The sequence below is a fragment of the Panulirus ornatus genome, chromosome 1, assembly GCF_036320965.1.
Source record: "Panulirus ornatus isolate Po-2019 chromosome 1, ASM3632096v1, whole genome shotgun sequence".
Taxonomy (NCBI): domain Eukaryota; kingdom Metazoa; phylum Arthropoda; class Malacostraca; order Decapoda; family Palinuridae; genus Panulirus; species Panulirus ornatus.
Genome location: NC_092224.1, coordinates 31,850,073 through 31,870,766, shown reverse-complemented (window position 1 = coordinate 31,870,766; position 20,694 = coordinate 31,850,073). Strand labels below are relative to the sequence as shown.

At 38.4% G+C, this 20,694-nt stretch overlaps 1 protein-coding gene across 3 annotated transcripts; it reads left to right on the top strand.

Annotated features, from left to right (window-relative positions):
• Nucleotides 1–598: 598 nt before the first annotated feature.
• On the top strand, nt 599–18,244 carry LOC139746548 (uncharacterized). 3 transcript variants are annotated; one of them, XM_071657939.1, is made up of 6 exons: nt 599–674; nt 2,314–2,369; nt 4,830–4,958; nt 8,795–8,953; nt 12,231–12,403; nt 13,351–18,244. In XM_071657939.1, exons 2-6 carry the CDS (start codon nt 2,318–2,320, stop codon nt 14,752–14,754), a joined length of 1,917 nt encoding a protein of 638 aa, XP_071514040.1. In that variant the 5' UTR covers nt 599–674; nt 2,314–2,317; the 3' UTR covers nt 14,755–18,244. The 3 variants fall into 3 exon arrangements, with proteins under 3 accessions (XP_071514040.1, XP_071514119.1, XP_071514197.1); XM_071658018.1 differs by lacking the exon at nt 599–674 and adding an exon at nt 700–759; XM_071658096.1 differs by lacking the exon at nt 599–674 and adding an exon at nt 1,002–1,060.
• The last annotated feature ends 2,450 nt before the right edge of the window (nt 18,245–20,694 follow it).

Genomic DNA, 20,694 nt, shown 5'->3' with positions numbered 1-20,694 from the left:
TTGGAATTTAGTGTCGAGTCGTCAGCCTATGGATGCATTTGGTTATTTGCAGAAGAAAGAGAAATGTTGATTAAAAGGAGAAAAATATAGGAGACAAGACAGAACTTAAGGGACACCTATGTTGATGGAGGAAGGGGAAGAAGCTGATCCATCAACAGTCACAGAGATAGATCGGCTTAAGAGGAAGCTAGATTTGAGAGAGCAAAGTGAGGGAAGGAAGAAAAAAAAGGGGGGGGGCTTAGAGATGAGGCCTCGATGCCACACCTTGTTGAAAGTGTTGGATATAGCAAGGGCAACTACTTAGAATTCCCCAGAGTCTTTCAAAGATGATGACCAGACATTAGTAAGGTAGGAAAGAATATCACCAATAGATCTCGCCTTACAGAGGACATACTGGTGATCATAGAGGTGACTGTGAAATTCAAGATCTAAGGATATGTGAGTTGAGGAGGGATTCAAAGACTTTGGAAATGGTAGATGTTAAATCAAGAGGTAGATATGAATCATCGTAAACTCCATATGTAAAGAAAAACTCCATATGTAAAGAATAACATTTAGTTTAATACGAAAGTTCGCTGAAAATTTTGTACGCTGGCAACTCTCCCCATGTTAATCGCTGACATTCTTGCCTGCTGCAGATGTTCGTTGCCTTAGGACGACGACTGTCACTTGGGGTAAATATAACAACAAATTATGTCCAAAAAATTACCAAGAAACTAAAGAAATCAAACCTCTGATAACACACCTTCAACTCTAATGGTACAGCAGAACAATTAACCCAAGAATTCTCAAAATTCTACCAAAAGCTACCATATTTCTTTAACCCCAGTTCAACCCATTATCCAGTCTTGCATATAAAAGTACTATTTATGTCTGTTTAATTACTCTGCCCATTGCGAACAAGTTGAAACTAACCCTGCAAGGCAACAGTACATTTTCTGTTGTATTTTATTGATACGCATATTGTAATGAAAGATGGGTACATGTGAAGTATAAGTGCACCGGTGAAGTAACTTAAGGAAGTAAGAAGAAAAGTATATCGCTGAACTCTTAATACGAGGTGGAAGTTATTCTGATTTGTGTATATTTATTTGCATAATATATTCTATTTTGTGATAATAAGTGATAGTGAGGAGGGCTATGAAGATCAGGGAAAATTTGGGTAATGTTAAAGTAATGGAGACACTTTAGAAGTCTACAGAAAATAGGGATGCCTACTAACGTCATGTTTAGGCTGAGATTTACCTTGATATTCAATGATATAGTGAATGTATACAACAAAGAGGACCTCAGTGAAAACAAACCGTAAATTCTTATTGGTTCCATCACTTTACGAATACTGAGTAATTTTGTTCTGCCCCATTAAAAGTTTTGGATATTTGTGATTCTGTGTTGCAGTGATGGTGTAATATTAAGATAATAGAATAAGTGTGTTAATTTTGAGTAGAAGCTTTAAATTTTTTTGCTGCGTTAAGAGATTAGGTGATGGCGAGAGTTATGGTGAACAGGAAAAATTTAGGTTTGATTAATCTAAAATGGTTGAAATATGTTTAAAAAGATAATTAAACACTTGAAAATTTCACCCAGTCTCTCCTAATAGCAGTGATTCATAAAAGTAATCCACCATCATTGATATGGTCTGCTGGTGAGGCCCATGTGTAATAGCTGTTTATAGGAGCTTGGTCACTAGCACATTCATTTGCTTGGTCTGTTATATGTATGTTCTTTTGTTGGTAGTTAACACGATGATCATTCCTGGGTGTGTCTAGCCTATTTCTACTAGGTTCTTTAAAGTTTAAATAACTTGTGATTGCTTCGGAAAGTTAGGTGAAGTATGATAGGTTCTGTTGATTTTTTTCTGTTTGAACTACTGTGCTAGTAAATTTTCTTCCATGAAAATCTTGACAAATTTCCTTAGCAGAGGTACCATTGTGGTCATGATTCAAATGTTGTCAAAAGACTTATGTAAGGTCAGTTTGCAGCAAGTTGTCACTCACTCAATAAGACTTGTAGTGATTAAGGGGAAAGCTGGTGTGACTGCTCAACCTCTCTCTCTTAGATGTATGATTTGAACCAACTGAAAATACCACACAACCATGAATTCTCACTGGTGCACTTAAGAGTTTGGCATTCATTAATAAGGCATGCAGTTGCACAACATATATGTCCCATGTTCCTTTTTATGTGAACTGTAAAATTATGAAGTAAATGATTTTGTTTGCAGGTTTAAGAAATAACTATATATAAGAATAACATATAATAAGTATACCGTATAGTGTTCAAATTTTTAATTCTGTACTTGTCTCTTTCAAGAAATATGCCAGATCGTAGACGTCAGCGCCAACAGCGGGTTCGTCATGATGTTGGTGGTAAGTTATCAATTTTTCCAGTATTTATGACAACTGAAAATCTCTTATATGTTAAAAGAATTTTTATATAATCTATTTGTTTAATGATGTATTGCCCACAAAGTTTTGATTGCACTTCGAATTTATTTATTTTAGATACACTGTACTATGCGATAGTTATTGTGTGAATTACTTTTTGTATCTTTGTATATCCATTTTTTCCTTATTTCTTTTAGTACTTTTGAATATCTCAGCATTGGCTTGATAAAGAGTACTTTACTGTAGGATAATTTTGTTTCAATTTCTATTTGCTATATATTTTTGATGTATAATACCATTCTTTCAAAATTCCTGAATTGATATTGAAAATTGTGGAGTACAAGGAACATTATAGCAATAGAAATAAAGGCAGGAAGTAGGTGTCTAAGAAAGACTTATCCATGGGTGCAGAAGTAGATGCTGCAATAGGAATCCAGGGTGTAGTGTCTCTGGTATTGGTTTAAGCCATACAATTTTCAAAGATACTGAATCACTGGTTTAGATATATGAAAAATATGTGAGAAGAGGTTAATAAAGAGGATATATGGGTCAGATGTGAAGGGGAAAAGTTGAAGAGAAAGATCAAACTGGAGATGGAAGGATGGAGTAGAAAATGTTTTGATTGATCAGGGCCTGAAAATGTAGGAGGATGAAAGGCATTACTGGGATAGATTGAATTGGAGCATTGTGGTATACAGAGGGCAACATGCTGTCTGTGAACTTAACCAGAGCATATGAAGCAGCTGGGGGAAACAACAGAAAGCTCCATGGGGCTTGGTTGTGGATAGGGGGCTATGTTTTCTGTACATTACCATAACAGATAGAACATGGATATGAGCAAATGAAGCCTTTTCCTCATTGCATCCTGATGCTACCTTGTTAATACAGGAAAAAGCAAACAAGTATGAAAATTTTTTTTACATAGAATAATTCTTTTTTGATGTTTTGGTTACAACAAAGATTTTGATATACTGTACTTACAGCAGTTGTCTGGAGTCACAAAATATTTCAACCACCTCCTACTGACAACATGATTTATTTAAAGAATGGTCGACCCTTTTTTTGGAACTGACTGTTAAAATGGTAGCAATGACAACTTTGAAATGGAGCAAGATAGAGCATTTCAGGAGGAGAATGATGCTGAATATATTAAACCAGCATGAGCCTTAACCAGCAAAGGCCAAAACCAGCAAAAGCATGGCTCAAGGATTTAAATGACTGGAAACTTTGCTTACCTACTTCAGTGAAAGTGATCCAAACCTGCATCAAAATTCTGCAGTTGCTAGAGCTTTTAACAGTGATGTCAACTGTTTCAGCAGCTGCCTAGTGATAAGAAGAAATGCAAAGTTGCATCTGTCTCATCTATGTAACCAGTCATGGTGTAAGTTGTTTAAATAGTGCTCACAATGGTTTTATAGCATATTAGCTGTAAACAATGTTCAATGTAACTTCTTGCATTATATCATATTGTATATTTTTGTATCAACACAAAGAGTCCTTGCCTGCTGGTTAAGTCAGTCTACATCCTTCCTTATGGGAGAATAGTCCCCTCTTAGTGTTGTTTTGCTTAAAACAGGGTTTTTCTGGGACTAGTAACAGAGCTAAGTAGGGACTACCTGTGACTCGATAGTAGGAAGGACAATGGAGATGAGAAATGATGAGGTTGATTAATGTAAAAGCAGGTGCACCACTTATAGAAACAAATTAGACTTCTGAAAAATTGGCCCTTGGGTAGAGAGATGCCTTGAATTTCAGTGTTATGGTCAAATTATACCAGTACAGTATTATCATCTGCATCTCTTTCATTGTAGACTTTAAATGTTCAAAAAGAATATTTTTTGCATTTTTAGCAGAAGGCTGATATATAATTGTGTACATGTATCTTTTGATAAGACGCTTTGGAATTACAAAAAATATATTTATATTTCAAAAAATTATTTTCATAAACTTTCAAATGAGAAATTTTCAAAATGATCCTCATTTGAAACAGACAGTTTTGCAACAAGTGGGCATAAACAAAGCTTGATAATCATATATTTTTGATATAGTGAAAGTAAGGTAGAGCCCATAGTGAGAGTTAAGTCTGTTTTCACAGGTTCTGTTGATTTCTATGACTGTTTCATATACTTTTATATGAATTAACCCTATATTTTCCCAGATCTTGATGACGCTCCCCACCATCAAACTATTTATTATTGTTGCATAAAAGAAAATGATACCAATAATGCTTTGAAGGTCTTACTGTAGTTTCCATGCAGTGTACTACCATTGCAAAACAGTGATTTCCATGGAATATAATGCCTTTGCAAAACAAAGTCACATATATGGCACACCTAAACTCTAACTTTACTTTTGATTTTATTTTCCAATCCTCTGATTTTCAACACAATACTGCACTTAAGCAACATCATCACAAAATACCTATTCATCTTCTACTTTTAGGTATTCCCAACCCTGTGGGTGCCAGTAATAGGGAGCCAGAGCCAGAAAAAGAGAATACCCCACCTGCTAGAGCTCAGAGACAAGCTGGTGGTGGTGTAGCATATGCTGAGCCAAAGGAGTATGAGTCAGGTAAGTTTAGAAGTGGCATCACACAGTCACACAGGATTCCATATTTGTAATTGCTGTTTTTTTTTTTTCTAATACTGAAGTGCAAATCAAATAATAGATATTTTCCCATATACAAATACAAATACGGGGTCGATGTGCTGTCAGTGGATTGAACCAGGGCATGTGAAGCGTCTGGGGTAAACCATGGAAAGTTCTGTGGGGCCTGGATGTGGAAAGGGAGCTGTGGTTTCGGTGCATTATTACATGACAGCTAGAGACTGAGTGTGAACGAATGGGGCCTTTGTTGTCTTTTCCTAGCGCTACCTCGCACACATGAGGGAGGAGGGGGTTGTTATTCCATGTGTGGCGGGGTGGCGATGGGACTGAATAAAGGCAGACAGTATGAATTATGTACATGTGTAAATATGTATATGTCTGTGTGTGTATATATATGTGTACATTGAGATATATAGGTATGTATATTTGCGTGTGTGGACGTGTATGTATATACATGTGTATGTGGGTGGGTTGGGCCATTCTTTCGTCTGTTTCCTTGCGCTACTTCGCTAACGCGGGAGACAGCGACAAAGCAAAATGAAAAAAATTTTAAGAAAATACTCTATTATATTTGACATATGACAGTTGAGAGGAATGCTTTATGGGATGTGTTAAGGATAAGTAGTGTAGGGGAATAGCTGTTGGATGGTGTGAAGCCTTCTATGGAGTAGCAAAGGCATGTGTAAGAATGGATGGAGATATGAGTGAATTTTAGGTATAATTGTGGATTTGAGATATATGGTTGTAATGATGAGAGATGAAAGCAAAACTAAATGAAAGGGATACAGGGATGGAGTGTGGTGTTGAGAGTGAATGTGAAGAAAAGCAAGGTTATTAGGTTTAGCAGTGAATTGAGAGAGAGGTTATTTGGAGTATGAGTTTGAATGGAGAGAACTTGGAGGAAGTGGAGTGTTTTAGATGCCTTGGAATGGATATGGCAGTGATTAGAACCATAGGAGCCACAGTGGGTTAGTTACAGGGCAAAAGCCTTGGGTACATTGAGGAATGTTTAGAATGAGAGGTCATTTTCTGCGAGGGCAGAAATGGGCTTGTTTGATTTTATGGTAATCTTGTCAGTGGGGTATGAATGCAAGGTAGGGGTCTCAGGAGAAGTGTAAAGAAGAGAGAGGATATGTTGGACATGAAACCTTAGGGGATTATATGTGTTGTGAGGAGGGTTAATTGAATAAGAAATGGTAAGGTACGAGAAAGATATGGTAGTAAGGGGTGTATGTGTGAGAGAGTTGAAGAAGGCATACTGAAATGGTTTGGACATATGGAGAGGATGAATGGGGAATGGATGACTAAGAGGGTATACATGTCAGAACACAAAGTAAATGAGGAACCATAGAGGGGGTGTAAGGGTGAAGTGGAAGATGCTTTGATGGATTGGGGCTGAACATGCTATCTGGTGCACAGGGTAAAATGTGCCGTCATTGGACTGAACTAGGACATATGAAGTGATTGGGGAAAGCCAAAGAAAGGTCCTTGGTGCCTGGTTGTGGGTAGAGGGCTTTAGTTTCAGTGCATGACAGCTACAGTGTGGATGTGAGTAATGAGGCCATTTTTTCATCTGTTCCTGGCACTACCTTAATCATCTGGGAAAGGATGAAAATGTATGAAAAAAATACATACATACACTGTGAAACCCCATTATATTGAACTGATTACAGGAAAAGGCAATCCTATGGAAGCCAAATTTCATGGCATCTTGAGTTTTTTCTTGGGACTCTATGAATTCTCAGTTTAATGTGTGTATTGTAAGCTTAACTTTGTTCAGTGATGCCATGATGTTTTGTAGATCACTCCCCTGAAGATAGAGTGACTACTACAGTTCTGAAGGAAATAGCTTTGGAAGTAGATCTAGAGTTAGCTAAATCCCTCCCTGATGGTGATCCTGAAGTTGGATGGGGAGTCTTCATTGGAAGTAGAAGCTGCAGTTTCGAGTGTTCACTTCTTATCTTCATGGCAGGTTGCTGAGGCTTGAAAGTGTCTTCCTTGGCTGCTTCAGCAAGTCTTACTACATTGTAACCAGAGTGAACCTAATCCTCGTCAGAGATTCATGACAAGTATTGACTGCCCTGGTGTTTTTGTGTTTTTATTGTCAATGAACTTTCCTTCTGATGGTTTTAGAAACATCATCCTCTTCCAGCTCTTCCTCTAACTGATCAGAGAAATCAGGACACTTCTTAGATGAAATGGTAGTATCCAGGCAGGTCAGCATCATCCCTCAACCACTGCATGACTTCTTCAACTCCTCAGCACAATTGAGGACTCGAGCAAAGTCTGGCTTCTCTTCAATTTTCGACATCACCTTGTTCGAGTCATATCGAAGATTATCCACAAGAACAGAATCCCATCCATTAGCCCAGTTGAAAACTGTATCCTTGGTGCTATTTTTTTTTATTTCAGGTTTTGCAGGTTCTATTTGATTCTGCCTTTTTCCTGGTCAAGGCCAACATTAACCACATAACACTGATCCAGATGCTGCCTCTTGTTGAAACTCTTAGCAGATATGATGATTCCCTGATCCATAGGCTGGATTAGGGGTTGATTTTGGAAGACAGGACAATTCACTGGATCTTGGGTGAACTGGAACATTGTAAAGTAGAAGCAGGGTTCTCACTTCATATGAAGCTGCTTTTTGATGACAGACTCCTGATGGTCCTTACAGCAGGAACAAAATTGTTTTATCAGTCTGAGAATATGTCATAGGGTAGCATAGGTAGATGGAGGGTGAGATCCTTGAGGATTTGAGGTATCTTGCTTTTACTCACAGCAATGAGCATGAAGCAGTGAAACCTATCAGTATTGGCACAGGCTGTAGCAGAAATCCTCTGCCTACCTATCCTTTAGCTTGAGTTGCTAGACATGTTTTAGTGGGCCTGGCTGTTTTTCAGCAGGAAATACAAGTAAAGCCCTTTCTGATCCTTGTTGCATAGCTGGAATAGCTTCAAGCTGCTGCTGTCATTGATTTTTCTGAGCTTTCAGCACTTATAATTTCTCCTTTTACTTCCTCTTTGCTAGGGTATGAAGATTATGGAAACACTTTGGATCGTAGATCTGCCTTGCCCAGCTGGACAGTTTCCTAGTAATCAAATAAAATCTGTCTCTGTATCCAAGAATCATGTAGAATCAGCAACCTCACATATTTTAAAAGTTGATGTGCTACAGGCAAATGGAACTGATGATTCATCCTGTTGAAAATACACTCAACCCATGTATGATGTATTTTAGGATTTTGGAAAGTATTTTGTCTGTAGCTATGATTCTAAAATTTTCATATCTTGATGGATCTTTTGATGTTGATTTTGATCAAAATGTGTATGATCACATCCATTTTGTGACATATTTGTGACATATTTTGGCTTGTACAAACAAAGCCATTTTAACATTAGAGTGGCTGGAACATATTTGTAAGTCCTCAGCTTTTGTGTCATACCCTTGTCAATTATTATGGGTTTTGTATTAATAAAATCTATATGTTTGGTACCCTTTATACTTTTTAGTTGTTTTGTAATTTCTCAAAGAATCAGTAACTTATGTGAGGATGAATGATGGCCTCCACCATCCACATATATGACTTTCCTCTATTTTTTGTAGTATTGTTGATATGATAAGTTAGAAAAGACTGCTGTAGATATGATATTAGTAGCTAAACCAAATTAATATTTTCAGGAAAAAGTTTGTAATTAATGAGATTAATTTTCTCAGCTAAAGTATTCCCAACATCATTCGTAAAAAGAATTGACAGACATGAGCTTGTTAAAGATTTTGAAACATTGCCTGCTTTTTTACAGTAACAATCATGCCAGACAAGGAAGTGGCTGAACCTCAAAAATATCAACGGCGAGAAGTCTTGAGTAATTGGTCTCGATACGAGGAAAGACCAGATGAACCTGAAGAAGGGGAAGACTACCTCATTGGTGATGACTTCTCCCAAATCTTGGAACAGCAGAGTGAGGATGATGACTTTTATCTAATATGTTTATTGAAATGTTGATTTTCATCTTTTGTGGTTATATTTGTGAGTATGCCAATTTTGTCATGTTGAACAGCCTGACTTTTTATTTACTTGTGTATATTGCTGTCTTTCATTTTTATTTATCTGCATTTTCAGCAAAGTGTTTTTTCTGTTAAAATGAGATAATGAGTACATAATTTCAGAATGTTAATAATGATGAGTGAGGAGAGGTTGACAAAAAAAGATACCTTTGTCAGGAGAGGAGGGGATAAGGAGAAAGGGGAGACCAAATTCGAGAGGAAAGGATAGAATTAAAAAGATTTTGAGTGCTTGTGGCATGAACATGCAGGAGGGTGAAAGGTATGCACTGAATCGATTGAATTGGAGCAGAGTCAAGTATCAATAAACATAATCTTTTTCTCTCCATCATGGTTTAATTGCTCTTGCTATGATGCCTGTTGCATCAGGGATCGTGCATACCAGACTTTGAAACGCTTCCTTTTCCCTGAAATCCATTGTACATTCATTCTGCTTGGAATTATTACAAAGCAGTTCAAAGAGCCAAACATATTTTCATATAAAGACTTGTGCTGACATGACAAATCTCTCTAGTCCTTAACCAAAAGCAGCCCCAACAACTTTTGTGATTCAACCTTTCCTATGCTTTTCAACCCGATGAACCTTTTGCTAGCTCTGCAACTGATAAAGCCACTCTCTTTTGTACCATGTTTTCTTCTAACTCAGTTCCTAATCCTCTGCCCCGATCTCCTCCAACTGAACTTATGCCATCTCCTGTATTATCCTTACAGAAGGTCTTCCAGATAGTCTCCCAGCTGCAGGCGGAAAAGGTGTCTGGCTCAGTTGGCATACTTCTAAAGGCTCTAAGGGAGTGTACTCCAGAGCTAGAGCCAATCCTTTCTGGCCTATTTTACCCATGTAAAAACTCGGACTTTCCCTTCTGCTCCTACATTCACCTCGTACTTCTCACTTTTGTTATCTTCAAAGCCTTTAATTTTCTTCTAAACTTTATCAGACACTTAGAATCTTGCTGTCTTTTTTCAGATCAACTGTATGGATTTTGCAGAGCTAGGTCTGCTGGTGATCTGCAGTCCTATATGATTTGTCTTTGGTCTTTTTCTCTCAGGTATTTTAGTGAAATTTTTTTCATAGCCACCAACATGTCCAAAGTGTTTGACATAGCTTCCTATCCGGGTGTTCACTAGGTTGTCAGTGGAGTGTTGGTGGAGTGACTTCCATCTCCTGTCCTATCAACGATGTTGTTCTTCAGGATTCTGTTCTATTGCCTGCTGTCTTTGTCCTTGCATTAAAAGATCTTGCTTCTACTTCTAACCTTATTCATTCTTATGCTGATGATTCCACTTTATGTAAATCATCTCATTTTTCCTCAAGTCCTCCATTTACTCTTCATTCTATCTCTCTTATTGATCATTTCAGACCTTTGTAGCATTTCAGAATGGAGAAGCAGTAACTTTGTATAATTTGATGGTGCTACAATGCACTATCTCCCTAGAGACTGAGTGTGAATGAATTTGGCCTTTTTAGTCATTTCCTGGCGCTACCTCGATGGATTGGGGGGGTTGCTATTTCATGTGTGGTGGGTTGGCAACAGGAATGTATATATGTATGATATATATATTATTTATATTTATTATACTTTGTCGCTGTCTCCTGCGTTAGCAAGATAGCGCAAGGAAACAGATGAAAGAATGGCCCAACCCACCCACATACACATGTATATACACACACGTCCACACATGTACATGTACATACCTATACATCTCAACGTATACATATATATACACACACAGACATATACATATATACACACATACATAATTCATTCTGTCTGCCCTTATTCATTCCTATCGCCACCCCGCCACACATGAAATGACAACCTCCTCCCCCTGCATGTGCGCGAGGTAGCGCTAGGAAAAGACAACAAAGGCCGCATTCGTTCACACTCAGTCTCTAGCTGTCATGTATAATGCACCGAAACCACAGCTCCCTTTCCACATCCAGGCCCCACAAAACTTTCCATGGTTTACCCCAGACACTTCACATGCCCTGGTTCAATCCATTGACAGCATTTCGACCCCGGTATACCACATCGTTCCAATTCACTCTATTCCTTGCACGCCTTTCACCCTCCAGCATGTTCAGGCCCCGATCGCTCAAAATCTTTTTCACTCCATCTTTCCACCTCCAATTTGGTCTCCCACTTCTCCCTGGGGATAGGGGAGAAAGAATACTTCCCATGTATTTCCTGCATGTCGTAGAAGGCGACTAAAAGGGGAGGGAGCGGGGGGCTGCAACCCCCCCCTCTCGTTTTTAATTTTCCAAAAGAAGGAACAGAGAAGGGGCTTAGTGAGGATATTCCCTCAAAGGCTCAGTCCTCTGTTCTTAACACTACCTCGCTAATACGGGAAATGGCGAATAGTATGAAAAAAATATATACACATATATCCATGTACATATTCGTACTTGCTTGCCTTCATCCATTCCTGGCACCATCCCACCCCATAGGAACCAGCATCACTACCCCCTGCTTCAGTTAGGTAGCACCAGGAAAACAGACAAAAAAGATCCTGTTCATTCACACTCAGTCTCTAGCTGTCATGTGTAATACACCGAACCACAGCTCCCTATCCACATCCACACCCCACAGACCTTTCCATGGTTTACCCCAGACAGTTCACATGCCCTGGTTCAGTCCATTGACAGCATGCCAACCCTAGTATACCACATCGTTTCAATTTACTCTATTCCTTGCACACCTCTCACCCTCTTGTATGTTCAGGCCTTGATCGCTCAAAATCTTTTTCACTCCATCCTTCCCCCTCCAGTTGGGTTTCCCGTTTCTCCTTATTACCTCCACCTCTGACATATATATCCTCTTTGTCAACCATTTCTCACTCTTTCTCTCCATATGTCCAAACCATTTCAACACATCCTTTTTTACTCTCTCAACATAAACAGAAGAAAGTCGTTTGAGATGAATCTCAACATGCGCAAAAGGAAGCTGAGAGAAAATGAACTGACAGAAAAAAGTATTCAAAGTACCAGATAATAGGAGTGTTTGGAAAGAGAACTTCATGTGAAGCATTATACATAAAACTGAAGAAGACTTTCAGTAGAAGTCCATTAAGGAAAAGCACAGACAATATTTTTCATTTTATATATTGGTGCATCATTATAGGTTTGATTATTTTTATGAAGAAAAATTTTGTGTAAATTAACCATATCTTCTTTAGCCCATTGTGGAGGAGGACACTTGCGATTAAAGGGAGAGTCTCTTTGGGATGAAGCAGAGATTGGAATTCTGACCACTCATGGCCTAGGAGCATTGCGTGTGGCAGACTTAGTAGCTGCCATCAATACTGTTCCACTCTACACACAACTTAATATTCCAGAAGAATCCCTTCCGGTAAGTATTACCATAATTCTCTTTTCATGATGAACACGAGTATATTTGGCTTGCTATTAAGCCCAAAGAATTGGTATTTATATTGAGAGTCTATTACAAGGATTACATGAAGTGCATGACAAACTTACATTTTCAGCCATCAGTTACTTCAGTTTTTCTTGGGCAAATGCTCTGTATCACTTATTGGGCACTGGGCAGCATGCCTGAAATAGATAGCATTTATTGATTGGCTTCGAAAACATGGGAGAGCTCCACTTATATTTCATTTGGCCATTAAATGTAATGGAGCTACTATAATCAGTGTTGTATGAAATTTTTCATGCATTGCTTTTTCTGAATAAGATTTGAATAAAGATTTTTGAATACTGATGTTTTAGCCCTAGGTGCTGACCAGTCTTTTAGAATCCAAATAAGTTATAGGATCAGATTTCATTTTAGCATAGTAAACTAGACTTTTCAGTGTCCAAACAAGAAGTCATAAAATGGAAAGGTAAGAGTCTCATACCAATATTGTATATAGAATATTGTTGGATTTTCTAAATAACTGTCTTAATTTTGCAACCATTTTGCTTCATCTGAGCAGGCTATAGGTATTTTTATTGTTTCCTTGCTGATTTCCCAAAATTCACTCCAAGATCTTGATTTGTAGGTCAGAACAGATCAGAATTTAAGAAAGTCCAGGTTTTAAGAAAGTCTGGGTGCTACCTTACAAAATTTCTTCAAATACAGTGATTATGTTTTAGACAACATACCCTCAAGGTTTTTTAAGTCTGACTATGATTCTGTAAAGGCTGAAATAATTCATAGTTGCCAGGTTTTTAACAAAGTAGTAGATATGACTATGATTCTGAAGAGGCTGAAGTAATTTATAGTTGCCAGGTTTTTAACAAAGTAGTAGATATTTATATAGTTCATTTAAGAAAGCCTGTTAATATTTTCCCTTTCAGGCATCAGTGATTGAGTTTTACACACAGTTGGCTGAAGATAACAGGAAGTTGTACCAACCCAGTAATTGCAGCAATGAATGTCTTGATGTTAATGAAAAGATCATCCAGAGTCTGAAAATCAGTGATGACAGTGAGCCCTTAGACCTAGCTAGTGAAGAACCAGAGACCAATCTAAGCACAAAGAATGCTGTGGATGTTGCCTTATCTCTAAGTAGTGCCTTTGCTCCAGAGCCTGAGGATGTTGACCTTGATACACTTATACGCGAGCCCAGCCCTATTAGGCAACCTAGTCCAGTAAAGCAGCCCAGTCCGGTAAGGATACCCAGTCCTGTGAAGCAACCCACGCCAGTTTGGGAGCCCAGTCTTGTAAGTCAGCCCACACCATTTAGGGAGCCCAGTCCCTTTAAGCAGCCCACACCTTTCAGGGAACCCAGTCCTGTTAAGCAGCCCACACCAGTTAGGGAGCCCAGTCCTGTTAGGCAGCCCACACCAGTTAGGGAGCCCAGTCCTGTTAGGCAGCCCACACCAGTTAGAGAGCCCAGTCCTGTTAGGCAGCCCAAACCAGTTAGAGAGCCCAAACCAGTCAGGGAGCCCAAACCAGTTAGGGAGCCCAAACCAGTTAGGGAGCCTAAACCAGTTAGGGAGCCCAAACCAGTTAGGGAGCCTAAACCAATTAGGGAGCCCAGTCCTGTTAGGCAGCCCAAACCAGTTAGGGAGCCCAGTCCTGTTAGGCAGCCCAAACCAATTAGGGAGCCTAGTCCTGTTAGGCAGCCTAAACCTGTTAGGGAGCCTAGTCCTGTTAGGCAGCCCGAACCAGTTAGGGAGCCCAGTCCTGTCAGGCAACCCAAACCAGTTAGGGAGCCCACTCCTGTTATTGAGCCTAATCCTGGTAAAGAAGTGCCAGATGAACTTGTTAAAGCTACAGATGTTAAGGAAGTTAAAGAACCTGATACAGTGCCTCAAGGGAAATCAAAAGGTCAAAGAGAAAGAAATAAAAGAAAACATCAAGCAGGTGTCAATGCTAAAGAAATTAAGCAACCTACCCCAGTGCCTGAAGAAAAACCAAAAGCTCCCAGAGAAAAATCAAAAGAAAAAAGTCCTGCAAGTTTAGATTTTGGACTTCCAAAGAAGGTTGGTATTGACAGTAACCCTCCAAAGGAATTCAACTTTGGTCTTCCTAAAGTAGATGTTTCAGCAAACCTTAAAGCTAGCCAAATTAAGAATATGAAAGACGATATAGACATTGTAAATCCTCTGAAAGCACCAGAAAAAACTGAGGAAATACCAGATGGCCCAACTATAGATTTAGATGCACCAGTGCAGCAAAGTAAACCTGTTTTACTAATAAGTAAAACAGAAGCTGAAGACTTGGAAGATTGGCTTGATTCTGTTTTAGATGATTGAATATGAAAATTTGCTTTATTTTATTTACGTCAGTAGATTATAATGTTGCTGATGCATAGTTGCCAGAATGAAGTTGCCAGTCAATATAATCATGCCACAAGTTTTATGAATAATCAGGAAATTTTTCAGTTAGAAATTATGTGGTTCAATTATTTGCCATCTTTATGAATAAATTTGCAAACTTTGTAAGTGCTTTGTAATCAGCTATGCTTTATAGGACTGATCTTGATCACTTTGCATCATGTTTTAAATTATAGAGCTTGTTATGGAGTTAGATTTTATATACACGTATTTATATATAGATATATTTTCATAATACAGGTATTGTTGATAGACTATAGAAAGTAACTCTATGGTCTGGCATGACACTGAGCATGGCGTTCAGGTCACCTACTGGTTCCCCCTTTCAGAAAGATTGTCATAACAGTCGCTAACTGTTTGGTCCTGTTTTTTATTTGAAAATCAGGTAAAGGAACTTTTTTTTTATTGTTTTACTTTGTCGCTGTCTCCCGCATTAGTGAGGTAGCGCAAGGAAAGAGACAAAAGAATTTATTTATTATTCCTTTTCTGGTAGGATTTTTTACTACATAATGCTTTGCTTCACTATTCACTCTTGTTTGTTGCAGTTGACAGTATTTTGGCACAGAAACCAGAATCAATCAACTGCATTATTCATACATCTGTGTATAAGCCAGACAAAGTCAGTTAGACTGACTAATCCTTTTAGTTATTTCTCCCCAATTCTCTTCTCTATCTGATTTGAAATGTGCCTTTATCCACATCTGCAGTATATGAACACACATTTTTTTCCTCACTTCTGTAATGGTTGTTGTGTGAAATAACAATAAAATGTGATTTATCTATTTCGTCAAACCCACAAAGTGGAAAGTCACAATTTGCTATCTGTTTAATATTTGTGTTCAACAGACTTTGTCTGTGCCCCTCCATGACATGCAAATTAATCTTAGCTCTCAGTTTTTGCAAGCATCCACATTAAGTTCAGGCTTAAGGTTTTCAGAAGGCTTCAAATGGCAGTCTTTGCAAGAGGTTTCATCTAAAGTAGCATATGAATCAGGTTTCTTCTGCATCAAAAAACCTGTTTTAAAGATTTTTTTTTATTCATAAGAAATTGGTTTATAGTAGATTTTAACAATTGGAAGAGTTTTTTCTTTGTCTTTTTTTTTTACGTTGAAGGTTCCAGTCACGTACAAGAATCCACATCAAGGCCGGGCCTTGATTGAATTATAGAGAGGATTAAAAAAAGGGAAAAAAAAGAGATAAGGGAAAGTATTTAGGAATTTTGGAGGAAGTGGAAAATGTCTATAATGTGCAAGGTCATATTTTCTGGACGAGACATAAGAAGGAAAAGAGTTCCAAAGCTTCATGGTATAGGGAAAGAAGCAATTATCAAAATGACTTACCCTTGAGTTGCCAATAGCCACACAGTAATCATATGATGCACCAGCCTGCCAAGTATTGCATGGTCGAGCTCGTGGTGGTAGCATAAAGGTAGCCAGCTTTTGGGAGCAAACACCAAATACTCCTTGAGAAGAGGGAGTGTGAACCAACATTGTGGCACAGGGCAAGTGGGTCAAGTTTTGAATTTTGCCTGGGAGAGTTTGTGAGTTGGACCACTTTCAACTCGGCTCTGTTAAGTAAGGATGTAAAGCTAGAACCACCCTAGATGTGAGAACAGTACCCCCTTCAAGAATGAATCAGTCCTTTGTATAAACTGGACAACTGTTCAGAGGAAAAGAAATTTCAGCATCTAAATAGGACTTCTTGTTTCTTTAGAGGTAGATATAGCTGTTTCTGTAATATGGTGTTTCCTAGAAAGAGTGGATATGACAGAGATACCAATTATGGTCATTGAGTCAAAAGGTGGAATTACAGAAAGATGAAAGAAGAGACGAGAGTTGTGAGGAATTTTGATAAAGAGATGGGTAGCAACTGGGCCTTGGAGGCATTAAACTTAATTAGATTTCATCTACCTCTTTGAGATACCCTGTCCAAGTCTGAGTCGCTTGAGGAAGTTGTGTTGAAATGAGATGCAGACCAAGTGAGAAGAAGGAACAGAATTGAAGTTGTTAGCATATGAGTGCACTTGGTTATTTGTGGAAGAGAGGAAATCGTTGATAAAATAAAAAAAGATTGAAAGGGGACAGGACAGAACCTTGAGGGACTCCACTGTAGGTGGAGAAAGAGGGGAGGCTGATCCATCAATCATGACAGACATAGATCAAGCATACAGGATGGGGAAGGAAAGGAAGGGGAGCTTAGAGATGAGACTCCAATGTTAGCAATGGCCTAAGCTAACGACCAGAAAAACTTATCATTGGATGACAAGGAGAGGTTATCACAATTCCTTTGAATAAAGCAATGCTTTGCGTCATGGATAACATAATTGTAATGATTACAGGCAGTGATAAAAGCTGAATGGGAGTCAGAGGGAGGAGAGTTTTTCCAAGCTCATTACTACTGATCCCTTGCCTACATGCTTCCATTCCTGCAAGAATAATCTCTGCTATGCATTCTCTATATTGCTATATTAATGTGATGGGAGGAAATTTTGACATCCGTTATTATATGACTTTACTGCAGTAATAAACCATATAGACACCCTTTTACTCTGTATTAGATTAAATCCAAAAAGAACTGTAGTGATGGAATTAACGAAGCATAGATGTGCATGTGTAGATGATTTGGTTATAGGATTGTTTATTGGCCGTGGAAAACATGGTATTGCATGCATACAGTAAATAGTAAGAAATTGCCTTTAATGCAGTTACATAGATTTATCCATTGTTGTTATATCAATTTTCTCTGGAAACAGGGGAGAAAAATATTGCCCTTATATCTCTATGTCTTAGCAGGGGGTTGGAGGTCCTACCCCCTTTGTTACCTTTCTAAAAGGGGGAACAGAGGGAGGTAAGTGAGGATTTTTTCCTCAAAGGCTAAGTTATCTGTTCCTGATGCTACCTTGCCAAGGCAAGAAAATGCAAGCATGTATGTAACAAAAATTTTACCATATGTACAACAGAGCTAATGCAATGAGACATGCACGATAAATTAGTCTCATTCATATTAGTCTCTATGCATGAACTGGTTATCCATCTTCTCTTATTATTTATCATGTATTGACTTGTAAAACCCAAATTTTTTTATGTTGCATTTTGACAAAATCTGTGATGAAATGTGACTGAATGTAGGAATTAATTAACAACTCTGAGATTTATTCTTAAGTGTTGACCTCATTCTTTGTAAGATATTTATGATACTTATTTAAACTTCAGTTAGTTGTAACTGCAAGTGATTACTTGAAATCAGTTACTTTGGAAGTAACAGTGCTGTAAGAACTAATGTGTTATGCATTTGTAGCATGGCTGTCAACCAATTTGAAATACTTCTATGATGTTTTCATATATTGTGCTGTTAAAGTTATACATACAATAAAGAGTTTTTATCTTTAAAACTCTGACTCTGTGAAGTATGTCTTAGTTTCATTATCCTGTGTTAAGCTTTGATATCCTAGAGGGTCTTTAATCATCATACCTTGAGCATTTCTATTACAGATTGGATTGAAAGTTTCCTGTTCAAGAGTGTTAAGACTGGCTCATAGATGACTCTCACCAATTTTGTAACTGTCTACTTCCATTATTACAGTGAGCATATCAGGACTTCAGATATGTTTGTGACTGTACATGTGAAAGAGATTTGGAACTGACAAAGAATCCAGCCAGTTACTCAAATACCCCACTGAAATAGTAAAAGAGGTAGAAATTTTGCTGTTTTTGTTTGTTTTTTACACAATTACCTAAAATCAAATGAATAAGAAGGTTTCAGGTGAATGTTTACATTGGATGTTAGATCAGATTTAAAGTATTTATCACTAGTTTAGTCACACAACTTGAAAAGAACCATAAATCTTCTAGAAAAGTCCTACCAGCAAACAACAAAGATATTACTGGAAGTGACTAACAGTAGGTTCCAGTTATACTCCTATGGCCATACTTTGTTGTGTGACTCTGCTGCCAGGAGATGGGGGCTCAGTTGGTAGTGTACTAACCCCTCCCAGTACCCAAGCTAACTCAAGGAATATCCCATCCCCTACCCTTGCAGCAATCCCTTAGGTGACAGTATGCTGACAGTAGCTACCTAGGGTGGTACTATTATCTGGACTTGGGAGCATTAAAATAGTGCCCAGAACCATTTTACACCCTCCATGTTAGGATTGCTGGTCTTGCTTTCTGTTCCTCAAAACAGGACAACTGAACTAGTCCTGTCATCTTCTCCATATATGCACTATACACCCACTCAAACTTCACACATTTTCTTTGCATAAATTCTCCTGCCATTTTATGGCTGCTTAGTTGTTTTTAAAGGTAATCATGTTACAATCCAACAAACCTATGACCTCAAGTCTTCATTATCAGGGAGTGCTAAGAATCCTCGGGTTTCCACTTGACTCTACTGCCAATGAGAGGGAGGGCTCGGACAGTAGTAGTACAAGCCCCTCCCATGACCTTTCCCTTTCTGACAGACCTACCTTTTTTTCTGTTCAATATACCAACATTGGTGGTCTTTAGTAACCACTCTTTTGTTGAACACCATCTGTCAAGTATTTCTCCTAATATCTTATTTCTCTCCAAGACTCATTTGTCTAATGTTCTTGCTAGCCCCTTTTTCATATCCAACTATAATATCCACTCTTGATTCCAATTCCAAGGTGATGTCTGTGCCTACTCCAGCATCAACATCCCTGTTACATGCCTCAAGGATCTTAAGGCCCCCAAATTTGATATTGTGCATCTCAAAGTTTGTCTCCCTACTATCACCGTTTTCCTTTGTTTCACATACTCCTCCCCTAATTCTACAAATTTTGTATTCTTCTACTACCTAAACTCCTGCTTTGAGGCTGTGGTATCCTCCCACCTGCAAGCCAAGATGCTTTACCTAGGGGATTTCAATATTTACCCTAGGGAATTGTTGAATTCCTTCCATATGGATAGTGGGGTGATTGAAGCCCTCACATTCTCCATTCTTAATGATCTAGACTATATTATCCCCCACCCATTTTCCTGACCTTTGTGACCACTCTCTTAATATTCTGGATCCGTTTTTCATCTCTAATCCTTCATGCTGAAGATACACAATCTTTCCCCCCAATTGGTTCATATGATTTCTCTCATACTTGTTTCTATTTTAATGGTGCCTACCCCTTTAGCAGCACCTTCTAAACATAGATATTGGCACCTTAACAGAGTTGACTGGAATAACACAAAAATTCTTTTTTTACCTTCCTTGGTTGAATTATAGTCTCTTATGTGGTGATGCTTTTGTCTCTGCCAAAGAGATTATTGTTGTGGGAATGGAAGCATTTATCCTCTCTTCCTTCTTGACAACCTCTTCTTTCAATTCACGATTCAACCATTCCTGTTCTGAGGCAACTGATGCAAAGATCAGGCACATTGGGCTTGGAAAAACTCCTTCCTCTGACTCCCATTAAGCATTTATGAATTCCTCCTAAACTCCCATATCCTGAGACATCTTAAATTTTACAGTCTTCTCTATGATCACATACAGCTTTTGTGAGGAGTGATCCATCAGTGATATTCTTTCCTATTTTACAATGTCTGGTCATCATCCCTAAAAAATTTTATGGAATCCTCTGTAGTTGCCCTTGATATACTCAAAGCCTTTGACAGGGTGTGGCATCAGGGCCTCATCTCTCAGCTCCCCTCTTTTGTCTTCCTCACTTTTCTCCCACATATCTAGATTCCTCTCTGGCCGAGCTGTCTCTGTGGTTTTTGATGGATCAACCTATCCCCCTTTATTCATCAACAGTGGTGTTCCTCAAGGTTCTGTCCTATCTTCTACACTTTTTTGCCTCTTTATCAATGATTTCCTTTCTTCCACAAATAACCAAATGCAGTCATTTGT